At 33.9% G+C, this 16,938-nt stretch overlaps 1 protein-coding gene and 1 long non-coding RNA gene across 15 annotated transcripts in view; one reads left to right on the top strand and one right to left on the bottom strand.

The window, feature by feature from the left end:
- LOC146995977 (uncharacterized) overlaps positions 1-16,938 on the bottom strand; it is a 220,863-nt gene that overhangs the window by 193,057 nt on the left and 10,868 nt on the right. For 9 of the 11 annotated variants that reach the window (XR_015042732.1, XR_015042731.1, XM_085822472.1 and 6 more), the window contains one exon: positions 13,527-13,563. The exons of the other annotated variants lie outside the window; for them this stretch is intronic. Coding sequence is in view for 3 of the 9 variants with exons in the window: in XM_085822478.1 (XP_085678604.1) it covers positions 13,527-13,563 (37 nt within the window). In the remaining 6 variants the exon portion in view is untranslated. The remainder of the gene's footprint in view (positions 1-13,526; positions 13,564-16,938) is intronic. 11 annotated transcript variants of the gene reach the window in all.
- LOC146995978 (uncharacterized) overlaps positions 1-16,938 on the top strand; it is a 91,595-nt gene that overhangs the window by 73,224 nt on the left and 1,433 nt on the right. For 2 of the 4 annotated variants that reach the window (XR_015042749.1, XR_015042753.1), the window contains one exon: positions 11,662-12,749. The exons of the other annotated variants lie outside the window; for them this stretch is intronic. This is a non-coding gene — a long non-coding RNA (uncharacterized LOC146995978). Of the gene's footprint in view, positions 1-11,661; positions 12,750-16,938 lie in introns of those variants that run through there. 4 annotated transcript variants of the gene reach the window in all.

Genomic DNA, 16,938 nt, shown 5'->3' with positions numbered 1-16,938 from the left:
ATCATATAAAGTCAAATAATTTCTTACATGGCTTTACCGCTTCTATCATGTTTAGCAACATTCAGTCATATAATCTTAAAAGTCTTCAATTCTGCCAGTTCCTTAATACAATTCATTTCAAATTGTATTTAGCTCACCAGAGGCAAAGCGGAAAAATAGGTGAAAACAGGTAGTTCGAACAGGGTTCATATCCGAGCTGCATCGCAGTTTCGTCGTTTTCTTCACATTTTTGGCTTGGTTTATTTGATTACGGCATAGCACACTACCTCAGTAAGGGCAGTGATACTTTCCTGGAGAAATGTCTAAGGAAAACTGACTCATACCCACGTTATGTATGGGGGAAAAGACGATAACGCCGATGCAGCCAGCCCGTTCGCCCAAAATTGAGTCCAGGTCAAACTACCAGCGTTCAGCGACTTTACTGCTGTACTGCTATGACCCGTTTTTCTCAACTATAAAGTGGCCGGGAGCCAGGAAAGGGGTATTGTCGTGACTTGCGATGTGGCGAATTTTGGTACTTAGTTATTATTTTTGTAACAGACAGCGCCACCACTTTTTCAAGTCATTTCATCACACAGTTGCCATTCGCCAATGTAACAGCCAATTAAAAAATATTCAGAACTACCTTTCAAATTTGCATAATAAGATTTATTCTTATTAAATATTAATATATATATATATATATATATATATATTTTTGTCTGTTTTGCAAAATATTTATTTCTTGTGCTGTGTTTTATATTACGGATAAGAAAATTTTCAGTGTACGAAAATACAAGTGTGAATTTTTTTTATTAAATTAGCTGGTTTAAGTATTTCACTGAATTATTTGGTATTAATATAACTGAAAGTGAGCTCCTAAATGTGATGGATATAGATAATATCAAGAACTTTACGCATATAGTGAATGAAACACACCCAATTTTGTACTGCTATATTTACTTGTCAAAATCTATTTCAAACGATTTGTTGTAAGCACAGCATTAAAAAGTCTGATATGTAGACCACGACTTCCCTTGCGCGGAATATTAAATTATACGCACATTTTTTTTCTGCATTTCATTGAAACTTATTTCCTCTCTCATTAGAGATAGTTTTCTCTTTCAATTAATTCAATTCTCACTTTGCGACAAGACAAAAATACATAAAACCTCAAAATAGCTTTATTAAAAATTGCAAAATATAGAGACTTGAAACACCAAATACAATTTTTACAATTAAAATTATTGTTTCTACGCAAAAACAAGTAGTTATGCCAGCGACAAGAAGGCAGATTTTTCGGTGCACAAAACTTTTACTTTGGGTCCCACTTGGCAAAAAGACACTAAAAGTGCAGAAACTGAATTCACTATTTCGCTAAGTTTCAAATGCAAACAAATATGGCAGCTATAGTAAAAAAAAATTAGGCTTAGCCGCACTTAAAAAACTTTTAAATAGCTAATAATTCTACAACTATTGCATGCAGATTAACTAAATGCATAAGAACTTTAACTGGGAGATAAGAACAACATAATTCAATCATTTTTAAAGCAAAACATGCACAATTTACCAATATATAAAAATTATTTTTAAAAAAAACTGAGCTCACGCAGCTGAGTTACAAAGTGGGTATATTTGCTTATTTATACACTTTTGGTGCAGCCGAATCCAACCAAAAAGGTAGGTGCACAACTACATGTTATATCATATACAAAATTTCAACGTTTTGAGTCTACTCGTTTTTGATTTATGCGAGCTACATACTTACATACGTACATCTAGACATCACAAAAAAATCTGTCCTGAATCCATTTTAAATCCTTTTTGCAAACCGTTTTGGGAAAAAGAGTCCTTTATTCTGTTCTTACCTACAGATGTCATGCAAAAACATCGTTCATTGTATCTGATAGCAGTTAATATATGGGTATTTTCATTGAAATATGATACCCGAAAATTTTCATGGCTGCGACACTTCTTACAAAAGTACAACTTACTTCGTTTGATTTACTTACAACTTACTTCGTTCACTGTCTGTCTCATTATTTACAACTTACTTCGTACAAGGAAGTAAAAAAGTGAGTTCTCAAATATCAGTAAATAATTAATTTTATTCCTTTTGTTCTTTCATATTATAATAGTTTATCATTTATCAGTACAAAAACTGAGGTAATTCAAAAATTAACTTTTTAGATATTTTTAGTATTTTTTCATTAACGTTATAAGGTATTTTCTCCCTCCTTTCTGCATGCCTTCGTGGTGTAACCGTAGCACACTCGGTGCGTATTCGAGAGGTGCAGGTTCAAGTTCCGGCGACTCCTTTGCACATTTTTCACAGCTCCTTTAAAATAACCTAATGACTCTACAGTGGCGCTCGAACTAAAATGTTGTGAACGATGATTCTTCACAACCAGGATTTAACGATCGGGTTTCCTAATTTCCATTTGCCCTTTAAAAGGGATAATGTATTTTCTCTCTCCTTCCAGTATGCCTTTGTGGTGTGACGGTTAGCACACTAGGCGCGTATTCGAGAGGTTCAGGTTCGAGTCCTGGCAAAAGGCATTGCTCATTTTCAAAAATACCTCTCGGCGTATTATAAAAAAATAACCTAATAGATTCTAAAACGTAATTAATGAAAATCATTTCAACCCAAAATAGGATTTGCGTTAGTGAATTTTAGTTAAGAATAGTGGCTCCCCACTATTCTGAATATTATTGGAATAATTTAAAGATTAAATCCGATAGTATCTTAAGATGGTTTTGCAATCAGAAAACAAACTCATATTGATTCATCCTTATTTTCTTTACAAATGCCGAATATCTGTTTGCAAGTCTAATCTGTTTTCAAATCAAATGCCGAATATCTGTTTTCTATTTGAACTTGATCAAATAGTGTGTTAGTGTTTAATTCAAAAGATAATATTATGCATTGATTAACATTTCCTCTAACTTCTTTTTAACTAAGGTTGCCTATGAGCAACCCCTTTAATTCTGACTCGCAGCTTTTATTTTTAGGTCAGGATATGAATGTAATGTTAAGGCCAGGATATGAACGTCGGAAGGTTAAGGATATGAACCTTTAAACAATAGGATTTCTTTTGAAGCACAGCGGCATGACAATGATCAATAATCTTAGCATCACTAAGAATAATTTTCTGGGTTCTCATACTGAAATTTTCCCAGAGTATTAAAAGTTGTAAATGAAAACGTAAGCATATTATAAAGGAAAATGTAGCCGAAAAATGCTGTGACTGCTATTTAACTCTAAAGAGGGGTTATCAAAGAGAAAATGAGAATTAATATTGATTAAAATTGCATTTTAGGTAATTATTACTGATTATAATAGACTGCAATGTTTGAATATGAATTCTTTGAATATTTTTTTAAAAAATTATGATTGCGAAAATAGAAAAATAGTTTCTTGGATTGATTCCTTTCTCACAGAAGCCAGATGAATTCTGTTTTACTTAATGAAAACTAAAATTTATTTGCATATTAATCTGTCCTCTATGAGCACTTTATTTCAGTGATCTCTATTAATCTGCCATTTGTTTTTCTTAATTTAAATGCTTCAAGAATAATTAGAAAAGGACCTAATTCTCTTCTTGCCTTTAAATTCTTCATTTGTAAAACTGCATTTTTAGCTATAATCATGTGAAATAATTCTCTAAATATAATTCAGTGCAGAAAAAATAAGATATATAAACAGCTTGCAAATGGGATCACCACTTAGATTCTGTTTTAGAAATATGATGAAGCTTACGAAAAATCTAGGAAGCGAAGTAATTCCGTACAATATTTTATAATTTTTTATCAATGATCAACCTGTAAATATAATTTATCGACATGCAAATATAATTTAATAATTTAATGTGTACGTATATGTTACCGTGAAACACCGAAATTGGAGAATATCGACTTTCACCGGAGAATGACAACATTTACCACATACATCGGTGAAAGATCGAATATTGCATTACATTCTTGTACATTCGGACCCTCACCGGTGTTATGTCGACAATCACAGATATGCTCTGGTGTAGGTCGAAAAGAGAGTTCATAAGAAGTCATAATAGTTTAAGTTGTTGCAATAAATAAGATTTGAGTCACATAATTTAGTAAGCTTTTTATTACTATTATTTTATTTTCTCATTTAGAACGCACTGTATAATTAAGTAAGTTTTTAACTTCTATTATTTTCCTTTCTCATTTTCAATGTACTGTGTGTTTTAAGTTCTTATTTTAAGTCTCAAGTGCTTTTTTTCGTGACCGAATTACGGAGAAGAAATATATTCTTATATGTTCAACATTCACCGGTGAAAGTCGACATTCTCCAGATTTCGGTATTTCACCATAACATATGTTCTACATGTAAATATTATAATATATATATGCATGTATATGTGAGGAGAAGGTTCATTAGCGTCTGAGTGGTAAAGCCGCTAAACAGTGATAGTTCGGTCCGGAGTTCGCATTCCGGTGAACGGAATGGCTGTATGGGCGTTTACGCTCCCCGGGGAAAGCGATTAGAAATACGATTTGTATGCGATTGAAATGCGATATTAATGTGCAAAATTGATATAATTTTGAATATTTGTTTCACCTGTTCATTCGTGCTTTCCCAGTGCTCGGGTACCTTGGCAAGGTCGGGGGGCTCCCTCTCCAAGGAGGGTCGAAAGCCTGAGCAAAAGTGCCTACTACTTACTGACTTGGTGTGAACCCCAGGGTACCAGGTCGGTCTACAAACCCAGTGCATCTTATTTAGTTAAGCGTTGAATAACTCTACCTACATCAAAATGAGTTCTAAAGACATTCTCAAAGAAGGACAGGCATATATTGCCACCTTAGAGACAAAATTGACAAATAAAGCTTCTGGCATAAACAAGGCAGTAGCCGCTGATATTCGACATCAATTTCAATTGATGTTCAACCTTCTAACTGAACAGTGTGTCGAGATGGCACACATGGAAGGACAAATTCATCAAACGCCAAACATTAAAGACTCTTATGCGGACGTACTTAAACGTCCAGCTCGTGACCGATCCAAAACATGGAGAAAACCAGACAAACAACATGTCACTATTTTATACCCCACAAATGAAGGGGATAAACCAGACAACATCAGAAAGAAGCTCTTAAAAACTATTGATCCCACAAAGCTCCACATTGGAGTGAAAAGACTTAAAAATGAGGCAAAAGGTGGTCTCTTAATAGAGACCAATAAAGCGGAAGACATAGAGACGCTAGAAAATGAAATAAATACTGTACCAGAACTTAAAAAGGACCTACAAATTGTTCGTCCTACACGTAGGCTTCCTAAAATTATAATATATGATATTCCAAGGGACTTGACTAAGGAAGAACTTAAGGAAGCCATTTTAGCCCAAAACGAAGGCATCGATGGTGATGGCCTACAGGTTAAATTTCCTATCAAGCATAAGAACGGAAATCATTGGGTTTGTGAAACCTCACCGGAGGTTTTCAAACACTTACTAAGTTACGCAAACTGTGCGTTAATTGGGAACGTTTCAATTTAAGAGAATACATCAGACCAACGCAGTGTTTTAAATGCTGCCAATACCGACATATTTCTAAACAATGCCAAACAGAAGAGGCATGTGGACATTGTGGAGAAGTGGGACATTCCCACAAAAATTGTGACAATAACTACCAAAGATGTATTCATTGTGCAGAAAGAAATGCGAATAGTGATAAGCACCTTGACGAGCAGCACTCAAGTTTCTCAAAAGACTGTCCTAGCAGACAGCTAGAAATTGAAGATCGAAGAAAAATCAATTATGGCTAGAGAACTTATTCAAAATATAAAAGCGTTGCAAATTAATTTAGCGAGATCACATGTTGCAACAGCACAACTAAAGACTTGTATCTTTGAATACGACTTGATTTTTATTCAAGAACCATACTGTATCAATGACAAGCCGTCTGGCTTTCCGACTCAAACATTTTTTCTCCAAATGACCACCCCAAAACAGCCACAGTGGTGGTTAACCCACGACTTACGGTTCTGAATACTTACGCTTCTTCTACTTTAAATGTTATTACATTAAAGATTGAACATAGGACAATAACCATTTTTAACTGTTATACTCAACCTATAACGGACTTAACAGATTTAACTACTCTGTTAAACTTAGCTGAACGTTACTTTGACGATCAACATGATCTTCTTCTCCTTGGCGACTTAAACGCGAAAAGTGTGCTCTGGGGCTCCCCCTTCAAGGATCCCAGAAAACGCACACTTAGAGAATTCTTAACAATGCATAGACTGGCTGTTGAAAACGATCCGGATGGTCCCCCTACCTACAACTGCACAAGGGGAAAGAGCTGGATTGATATTACAGCTTCCAGATCAATCTCTTCCACGTCTTTCATTCATAATTGGAAAGTTATGGACTGTATCACTTTAAGTGATCATTGTTATATCTCTTTTGAAATTACGTATCAACATTCTAGCTCAACTCAAAGAGTCAAATATAAACTTACACAAATGGATTGGCTCTTACTGAAGGCAAAAATTGGTCACTTTTTTGGTTCAATGGAATCTTACTTGCCTAAAGATACAGTTGATCTTAATCAACTTATAATTAAGTGGACTCAGAAAATACAGGAATACTGTGACTTGGCAACCCACGCCAAGGGAAAATATGTTAAAACTCAACACAAAGGTGTCCCTTGGTGGACCCCGGAACTCTCAATATTACGAAAAAGAATCCTCGCTTTGAGAAAGCGTTATCACAAATGTATTCATGATGACGAACTAAGGGCATACTATATGCAAGTCTATGAAAAAGACCTTGCTCTCTATAAAAGAAAGCTTATGCAAGCCAAAAGAACAACCTGGAAAAGATATCTGGAGCGTCTAAGTCCTAGTTCACCCTTCGGGGTACACTACGACATTGCTAAGGGGACTATGCAATCCCCTCTACAATTAAAAGCGTTACTCAAACCAGATAAAACCAAGACTTCCACAATAGAAGAAACTATACGTTTCCTAATGGATTACCACTTTCCTAAAGATATAATCAGCGAAGACACGGAGTTTCATACGACAATTCGTAACAACTTAAGGAATCCATATAATTCAATAAATGATGTTCCGTTTACGATTCCAGAAGTGGAAAATGCTATCAAATCCCTCAATCCAGGCAAAGCACCTGGAATGGACAATATACCTAAAGAAATTATAGCTGAAGTTTTCTATGCTAACCCACAATTACAAGTAGCGTTACTTAATGAACTCTTCCGTCGAGGAATATTTCCTAACTGCTGGAAGACAGCGAAATTAGTATTATTCTCAAAAGAAGGAAAAAATGGTGAGCTTCCTGATGCTTACCGCCCTATTTGCTTGCTTAACGCGTGGAGTAAAGTCTATGATAAATTAATCACTAACAGATTGACTTATTTCTTAGTATCGAATTCCAAATTAAGTGAACAACAATATGGCTTCACGGCGGGAAAATGCTCAGCAGATGCCATCAAGGACATAGTCTCACAAATAGAAGCAAACCGACGTAATAATAATTACACCAATGTTATCTCTTTGGATATCAAGAGTGCATTCAACAATATTTGGTGGCCGTTCCTACTACAGGAACTCCGCAATCTGGGATGTCCTCTAAATATTTATAAAGTTATTGAAAGTTTATTGGATAATAGACATATAATCTATGAAATAAATAATGTTCAATACTCCATAAAACAAGAAAAAGGATGTGTACAAGGATCCAACTCTGGACCACTATTCTGGAATATAGTAATGAATATAGCTTTAAAACTCGAATTTGAAGATGGAATCCACATCCAAGCTTATGCGGACGACGTTTCACTCCTAGTAACAGGATCTATGCATATGCAAATTCAAACCAAGGCAAAGTTGGCGCTTCAAAAACTATCAGAATGGGCACTCAAGTGCAAACTTCAATTCTCTCCCGAAAAGTCAAAGTCTATGTTTATAGCAATCAAAAAGCGTGGTGCAGCCTATTCAGCACCGACAATAAAGATGAACGATCATACCATTAAGCAACAAAAATCCATTCAATATCTTGGAATAGTCATAGATGAATGCCTTACCTGGCTACCTCATCTAGATTATATTAAATCTAAAGTTTGTAAAATAATGAACAATCTTCTTAGATTACTTGGGATGCCCAAACCAGTTCTGAAAGAACTTTATAAACGTGCAATAGAGCGTACCATAGTATACACATGTCCTGCCTGGTGGTACCCACCTACGGTAAAAATGCGAAACAAAACAAACTCTATACAACGCATAGCACTTCTTGCAATGACCAAAAGCTATAAGACTGCCCCTACTGCAGCTCTTCAAGTGATTGCTGGAATTATGCCGCTTGATCTTAAATTGGACATGGAAAGCATCATCCAACGTACCAAACGAGGATGGACTGACTTTAAATATGAGGACTTAGAACTTTCACGGGATCAGATTGAATTCCCAGTACCTAAATGGCATTCTCATCCAGCTCATATTCAAGTCTTCGGATGGGACAACAAGCCTCCAATCAATAAAGGTTTAGAAATTTATACGGACGGTTCAAAAAGTGAAGACGGCACTGGAGCTGGCTTCTGTTCCTTCATGAATGGAGTTTGTCACGATCAATTTATGTTTAAACTGGATAAGACTAGTACAGTATATCAAGCTGAAACTTTAGCATTAAAGTCGGCATTACTATGGTTAAAATCACACCCCAGTCCTGCGCATATATATTCGGATAGCCAGGCTGTTTTAAAGTCTATCCATAAATACAATATCTATAATCAGAACATTATCGCCATAAAGAAATTACTGGCTTTTACAAAAGCAAAGCTTCATTGGATAAGAGGACACCAAGGCACTGCCGGCAATGAAAAAGCCGACGAGCTAGCCAAACAAGGGATTTACTCGAACACGTACCTAGACTGCAAGATCCCTATGAGTAATAGCATCAGGACGACAAAGATGAAAGCTCTCGATCTATGGCAAAGACAATGGAACGATGAAGAAACAGGACGACATACGTTCACACTTCTACCGAATGTTTCGGAGAAACGGCATTTCAGTGATTTTTTTTAAATCAAGTTATCACTAATCACGGAGCCTTTCCGATTTATATTAACAGATTCAAACTAAAGGAATCTACATGCAAGTGTCAATGTGGTAGTGAATCCGCAGATGCACTTCATATGATTATAGACTGTTCCAGTGTATCAACAAAACGTAGAGAAATTTTCAAACAAAATATAACTTTAGAAACTCTAAAACAACTAATTAAGAACGACAAGGGACGATCTTTGTTATCAAGTTTTATGGAATACATATACCATAATGAATCAGATCTGTACTTATAAATTGATTGTATTATATAATATTATTGTACTTATATTGGAATACTCATATCACAATGAATTAGATCTGTACTTGTAAATTCAATCGTATCATGTAATATCTTTGTACTTTTATTTGCCATGTTATTAATCATTTAATTATTGTAATACTTAATATTGATTCTTTACTTTGTTCTTCCTATCATTCTATGTTGCATTGTATAACTCAATTTATGTTCAAAAAATAATTTGTTTTGTAAATATAAAAACATGCTATGTAATGTATTTTTTCAATAAAGACGTTGGCGAGGCCAACACATCTCCTAGTCAGAAGACCTCAAAATTCTAACTAGGTCTTTCAAAAATTCTAATTGGCATTATTTGATCTTTGAGCTCTTGCTCCAAAATTGAAAATTTCCTTAGCCTATTGGCTCTGGTGATACTTCTGCTTAAGAAGTGCGGACCAGACAATCCATTTTCATGTTGTATGGGCGTTTACGTGGTTTTCCCCATGTATAACGCATATACGATCCAGTTTTGCTTAGAAAGTCCTCTACAGAGGCATCCTTACCCTTAGGCAGATAGCCGTCGAGTGCTTTGCTATATTTAAATAAACCACAACAAACCATATAAGTAATTTAAAAATCGCTTTATTTTATATATGCTTATAAAATGTATATATATATGTGTGTGTATGTGTAATTAAAAATTTTCTAATTGCTTCAGAACCTAACATTTATATTGATATTATATACATATACATACATTAATGAACATTGTATATTTAAGATTTTTTTCTTTGATATTTTATACCTGGTAGAGACATTAGGTATTTTTTTCCGGAATCAGGCAAAATGAAAATTAACAGAGCCTTCGCCGGGAATCGAACCACGGACCTCTGACAATACCGGCTCAGCGTGCAGAACCACTACACCATGAAGGGATGCTAGGAAGGCACGAGAAATACCTTACATACTCCCCTTTTGAAAGGGCGACTGAGGTTTTTAGGGGACCCAATCGCCAAATCCTGGGCGCAGAGAATCCTCATGAAACACCCTTTTAGTTCGGGCGCCACTTTAGAGACATTAGGTATTTTTTTCTGGAAGCAGGCAAGATGAAAAATTAACAACGCCTTTGCTGGGAATCAAACCACGGACCTCTGACAATACCGGCTCAGCATGCAGAACCACTATACCACGAAGGGATGCTAGGAAGGCGGGAGAAATACCTTATAACCTTGTTCTTTATTTTGTTGCATTTATTTATGCCTATATACATACATATAAAAAAACATAATAATAGGCTAAAAATTAAAAGCAAAATTTTTAAACCCGTCCTGCACTATAGATATGTGTGTATTGGGCGGCAGAATTTAGGGAAGTTGAAATTTTTGGAATTTGGGAAAGCACCGAGTGTCAAAATTAAGGGATGAGAAGTATTTATGATTTAGGGAAAGCACTGGGATCCAAAGTTTAGGCATGGTTAAAATTTAGAACTTACAAAAGCGCTTTGCAGCAGAATTTAGGACCTGTAGAGGCGATACCAGGCGGTTTCAAGCGCCAGCCCTAGATAAAGCCTTAAGTATATATGTGGGAGTTTATTTATTCAGGACTCATATTAGTTTGAAGCATGTGCAAGAAATAAACGTAGGTATAGTAAAAAACTAAACTATTACAATTCAGGCTTAATTCAGAACGCTATAGGAGCAAGACAAAATTTAGCGAAACCACTTGGGTTTCGTTGCCAATCTTGTGATACATAGCCAATAACGTATAACACACGCTATTAAGTTAGGCTAAAATTATCATTACTGATTCTAAGGCATTTTAAATTAATGTAGCAGACTGCGCTGCTCCCTGACCTTCTAATTTGACCCAGTTTATTAATTTTCGCAGACTGTTATTATTACAGAAATTTTATAAAAACTAAGCTTGAACTTTCGATTATGTCGAAAAGAGTTTCCAATTCTGGAGTTACAAAAGGGATCTACAAAGCGAAACCATGTTTAGAAGTCCATTAAACAAAATGTGGAATTGCTGCAAAAAATGCATACAGGCATATTCGTCTTAAAATTATGTGAGGAGTATGGCATTGGAAAGTCCACTGTATATGACACAAGAAAAAAGAAAAAGGAACTTTTTGAATTTTTTGTGGGAGCATCTTAAACAACTTGCATTGAACGAAATGTTTAATAAAGTAAACAAATATTAAGCTTTCTTTTGTAAATTTTGATACCCTTTAGATCATAATTGTTCTTTATTTCATAAATTACAATTTCATAATTTTAATTGTATAATTTCTGCATGCCATCTTACCAGATTTAAATTGATGATCTATTATTAGGGGGACCAAAAAGTAATGTCGTTTCTACGCATGTCGACAACAACGATAGACAACAACATGCTAAGGGCAGAAGTGGACGCAAATCAATGTCAAACAATCGAGGAACTGTCAAACACTCTTAACCAACCTTGGTCGACCAAAAACATTTAAAGCAGAATGGAAAAATAAGCAAAGCAGGTGTTTGAGTCCCCCATAATCTGTCCGAAGAGAACAAAGCCAACCTATCCATCACACGCAATGTATTGCTTCAACGGCACCATACAGAACCATTTTTTGATCGCTTGATTAGTGGAGACAGAAAAATAAGTCCTATATGATAATCCAAAACTCAAAAGGCAGTTTTAATAGGGGTTACAAAGGGTTTACATCCCGAAAAGGCACTTCTGGGTATTTGGTGGAGTATTCGTGGAATTGTTCATTTTGAATTGCTGAAATCTGGAAAAACTGTTAATGTAGACCTTTATTCTGAACAATTGGATCTAGTGAACCAATCTTTAATTGGAAAATATCCGGCGATTGTCAACGGAAAAGGCGTCATTCTGCAACACGACTGTGCAAGACAAACACTGGAAAAACATAATGAATTGGGGTGGGAGGTACTGCCTCACCCACCATATTCGCCCGATATCGCACCCTCGGATTTCCATTTATTCCAATCCCTACAGCATTTTCTTAGTAACAAAAAATTTCAAAATTTTGATGATGTCCAAAATGCCATCTTGAGATATTTTACTCAAAAACCAATTGATTTTTATTGATCTGGGATTGAAATCTGCATACTAGATGGCAAAAGGTTGCTGATAACGAGGGTGATTATATTATTGCTTAAAAATAAAAACTTGTTACAAATTTATTTGTTTGAATTTAATGTAAGAAAGCAACATTACTTTACAGCCCCCCACAGGATTTGGAAATATCCCAAATCCGGAATCGGCTAGTGCGGATTTCGAACTTTGTACTGTATTTATTAATACTATATGAAGAGATACTTTTTTAAATTATAAAAAATATTGCTTAAATTTTTAATGCATTTTATTCTCACTTTTTTGAAGTGTTTGTAAGAGTAAATTTTTAATTTTGCAATGTTATTGTCTGTTATTTTACTTCAATATTTATAATTAAATTTTATATACAACAAAATTTATTTTGTAGATTTCAAAATTGTGCATCATATACATATTTAATACTTCTAAATATGTCAAAAAATACATAAAAAGTATTATAAATTAAACATGCTTATCTTCTACTACAGAAATGTTTAACAGCAACAAAATTTAATTATAAGATTTTTCTTTTCTTTCATGTTTGCAGCAAATGCAAGAAATAAAAATAATTCTGAAGATGTTTTTTATGTTGAAAGGTATCTAGTGGCATTAACTGCATAAGATACTTTTAAGCAAGTTGTAGCTTATATTTAAAAGAGTCGCTGATATTATCATCCAAGACTCATATTTTCAAACTACAGTAAATTTTTTTATAAACATGAGGTTTAGAATAATCACTTTCCTAAAAATCAAATAATGACACAAACATCAAGTTCTTAGGAGCCTGAATTAATCAGAATCACAGAAATTCAGTGGTTATGTAGAAATTATCCACAGCAGGACAACTCAGAAAGTTCTGGGGACAAGTAAAACATGCACCAAAAATTTTGGAATCATTTGCCATGATCTTTATTAAATAAATTTAAGATGATTTCTGAAAATAAAAATTCAACTTTTTTTAAAATTAAATACTGGAAAGCACTTTCCTGTTTTCTCACATGTGCTTAAAATTCTAATTTAGAATGCAGTTGTCAAGAACTGAATTTATTGCCTATGAAAAAATATTTCATTTTCAGATTAGATATAAAAGAATTTTTTTACCTCAGTAGTACATAGAGACTTCAAACTGCAAAATGTCCTGCAAAAAAAGAAATAAAAATGCATTTCAATAGTCAGTACATAACAGAATATGCTATACAATATTTACATATAAGTTGCTTCAAAGGACTAAACTGGGAAGTAAATTTCTTCTGAAATTTAAGATGAATATGAAGAAGGTATACAATAAATAATTATGAAACTAAATTGAAGACCTTTAACTAAGAATTTAAACATGCTGCTAATTAATGTATACAGAATCATAGCCTTTAGTGCAGTAATAAGGAATAGCAAATGTAATAAACAGTAACTCTTTAATCAACACTAAGAAAACTGCTGAAACTGAACATAAAACACTAAGTTAATAATTTCAGAAACAGTTACAAAAAAATAATTGTTTAAAATCTTTACATATAACAACATAACACTGTTGGGCATAATAACAATTCAGCCTTTTAGGGCATAGTACATGCAGCAGAAAAGGTTTGAGATGGCACACAATTTGCTCTCAGTTCAGTTTTATATCCCTTTGGCCAGTGAAGGCAAACTCATTAGTCAACAGAGTCAATTATCAACAGTTCAGCACTGTATTTATTAATACTTGTATTCTCTTTTCAAGTATCTTCTTCCATTCATTCTCTGCATATGTCCAAACCATCTTATACCTTTCTCAACACTACATCTTTTTTCGCTCCACAACACTCCCTAAAATTAACTCAATATTTCAGTTTTTAAGTCTTAATTAAACTATATATATATGTCGAATAAAACTTGATATTATACTTAATAACGATACTATTTTATTGATAAAAGAGAATTGCAATATATTGAAAAACTTGAATCGCAATAATGACTAACAAAACACTAATGTAAACAATGGCCTTGCATCTTCTTGAAAAGTTTGCATTTTGTATGTTGTTTTTCATTTTAAGCCTTATTACAAGTTTTCATGAATAAGATGACTTCTCTATTTACTCTTGACAAAAAGTTCATGCTTGAAAATTATTGATCGTATGAATATGTAGACTCGAATAAGAAAAACATCAAACGTTAGTTTTTTAAGCTGATTACATGAGTCGGGAATAATATTATTCTACATGTTTTCCTTCTCCAGATTACTTGTGCTGTGAACTAAGCACACATTTATTTTTCTCCAATGTTTCTACATCAGCACTTAAAATGTTCAAATTTCAAGTTTCATAATTTTTTTTTTTTTAAATTCAGCAATTGATTTCAGAGTTGCCAATGTGAATATTAAACAGAGAAATGCAATTCCGTTGCACTAGTATTAAGAGGTTTTTTAACAAAGGCTAATGTTGCTTTGCTGATTCAGAATTCCTGAAACCTGCTGAGAAAAACTTCTGTCATAAAACTGTTGTTTTGAAATGGCAAATGTCAATATTAGATCTATTTTCTTGAGAATGTTTCAACAGGCTTGGAAAGTGAACCAAAGTTTCTGTTTCAAAAATCTTGAGCAGAAAGAGATAATTTGCTTTCAAATGAAATAACTTCTTCCAACATCAGAAAAATTGTGTTTCCTCTTCCCTATAGGAGGTTCGAATCCCGCGAATGGGCTGGCTGCATGGGCGTTTTCGTGGTTTTCCCCATGTGTAACGTGTTAAAAACGAGCCAGTTTCCCTTAGAAAGTCCTCCACGAAGGCATCCCTCCTCTTAGGCAGATAGCCCTCGAGGCTTTGCCATAATCACACACACACACACACACCTCTTCCCTATAGTTTTTTGATTAAGCTGATTTAGATGAGATGTAACGTCTACCATAAAATAAAATTTTTGGATCTACTGATCATTCATTAGTTCTGGATTATAAACACTCATTTCAAGGAGTAATGCTTTAACTTCTGTTAATAAGGATGGAAAACATTTCAAAACATTTCCTCTTGATAACCAACGCACTTTATTATTCAGCAGAAGATCTGAGTACTCGCTCTCCATTTCAACTAAAAATTCTTTAAACGGGCGATGATTAAAAGCTGTAGTAATAATGAGGTTAACAATAATATAATTATGAATTCCATAACTTTGCAAATTTCTTCTGGAAATGTCGAGCACAAAGCGCTTCTTGATGAATGATACAATGGTAAGTAAGATCTTGTCACTGATTTTTCCTTTCAAAATAATAACAAAAACGTTTCTTACCCCGGTCATTCTTTTCGCCCTGTTTGTTGCAACTGAGACAAGTTTATCGAGATTTGGTGATCTACCAGGAGACCAGAAGAAAAAGCAGAGTTGGCAGCTGTGGTTTATAAATATAAAAAACTATTTTTATTCGAATCCTGGTATATACCAACATTTTCTGTACTTTTTTTGGTTTAATTTATAAAGTAAGTTCAAAAGCAATCTAAATAAATATATATATGCATTTTTCAAGTACTGAAAAGGAAGGGCATGATGGGAATGATCTTCTAGCAATGGTGAAAGGGGTGGAATAGGGCAAAATAGGTTGAGAACCACAATGTTAGATCTTTTAAGTATTAGTTAAAAAAAAATAAGTTTGAAGCTTTACACGGCATTTAATTATTATTAAATGAAATTTGTTTACATCTAATTAGAATTTCGGAACACTTCCGCAAAGAACCCAGCAAATGTAAACATCGCCAACTTTGGCGATAATAGTTCAAACCTGGTAATCCGGCAGATTCAACCTATTCGCTTGTAAGAAGGTTGCAACCATTCCTCTAACGTTCATTTTGTTGAATTATCACCGTCATTGTTCGCATTTGCCAATTTAAATTATTCTTCACTTATTTATTATTATTTTTTTGTATTTTCACGTTATTATTTATGAACTTTTAACAAATAGATAGAAATATTTTCATATAATAAAGGAAGTTTTCGGTGACAGATGCTAGTTTGTGGAAGAAAATATGGCGGGAGAGGGGTTAATGATAATTGGTAACATGGCTGTTAACGTAGCGTTAAGCACACAGAATCATGAGGTTTCCAACCGATAAAATATTTTGACTTCATCACCTGCCAAAATATGCATTTTAAATAATTAATTAAGTAATGTTTTTATTATTGGTATGGTCATCTAAAATTATGAGAAAAACAATATTTATGGCTTAAAACTTTAACCAGATAATATATTGTTAATGCTTTTCCAACAATAACATTTGAGAAGATTTCAGGTGTGACACACAAAGAGATGATTAAACTGAAATAAAAAGTATTATTGATTCTCTAAAATGACAGAATAGTTTTATGGATACTCAAAGTCATCAAAATTAGCAAACCACTACTTGTGTAATGAATCCAAGTGCAAATGACTCTTCAAAAGTTTTATTAACAATGCTACTGAATAGAATTTCAATACTGAAAATTATTGGCACTGTCAAATATACTATGAAAGACAGGCAGTTGTTTCAACATAAAATGCTTTAAACTGTTTACAAGT

Source organism: Stegodyphus dumicola, chromosome 8 (assembly GCF_044657685.1).
Source record: "Stegodyphus dumicola isolate Sdum_Otavi_A_Nest chromosome 8, ASM4465768v1".
Classification (NCBI taxonomy): domain Eukaryota; kingdom Metazoa; phylum Arthropoda; class Arachnida; order Araneae; family Eresidae; genus Stegodyphus; species Stegodyphus dumicola.
This window is presented reverse-complemented; position numbering and strand designations above follow the sequence as displayed.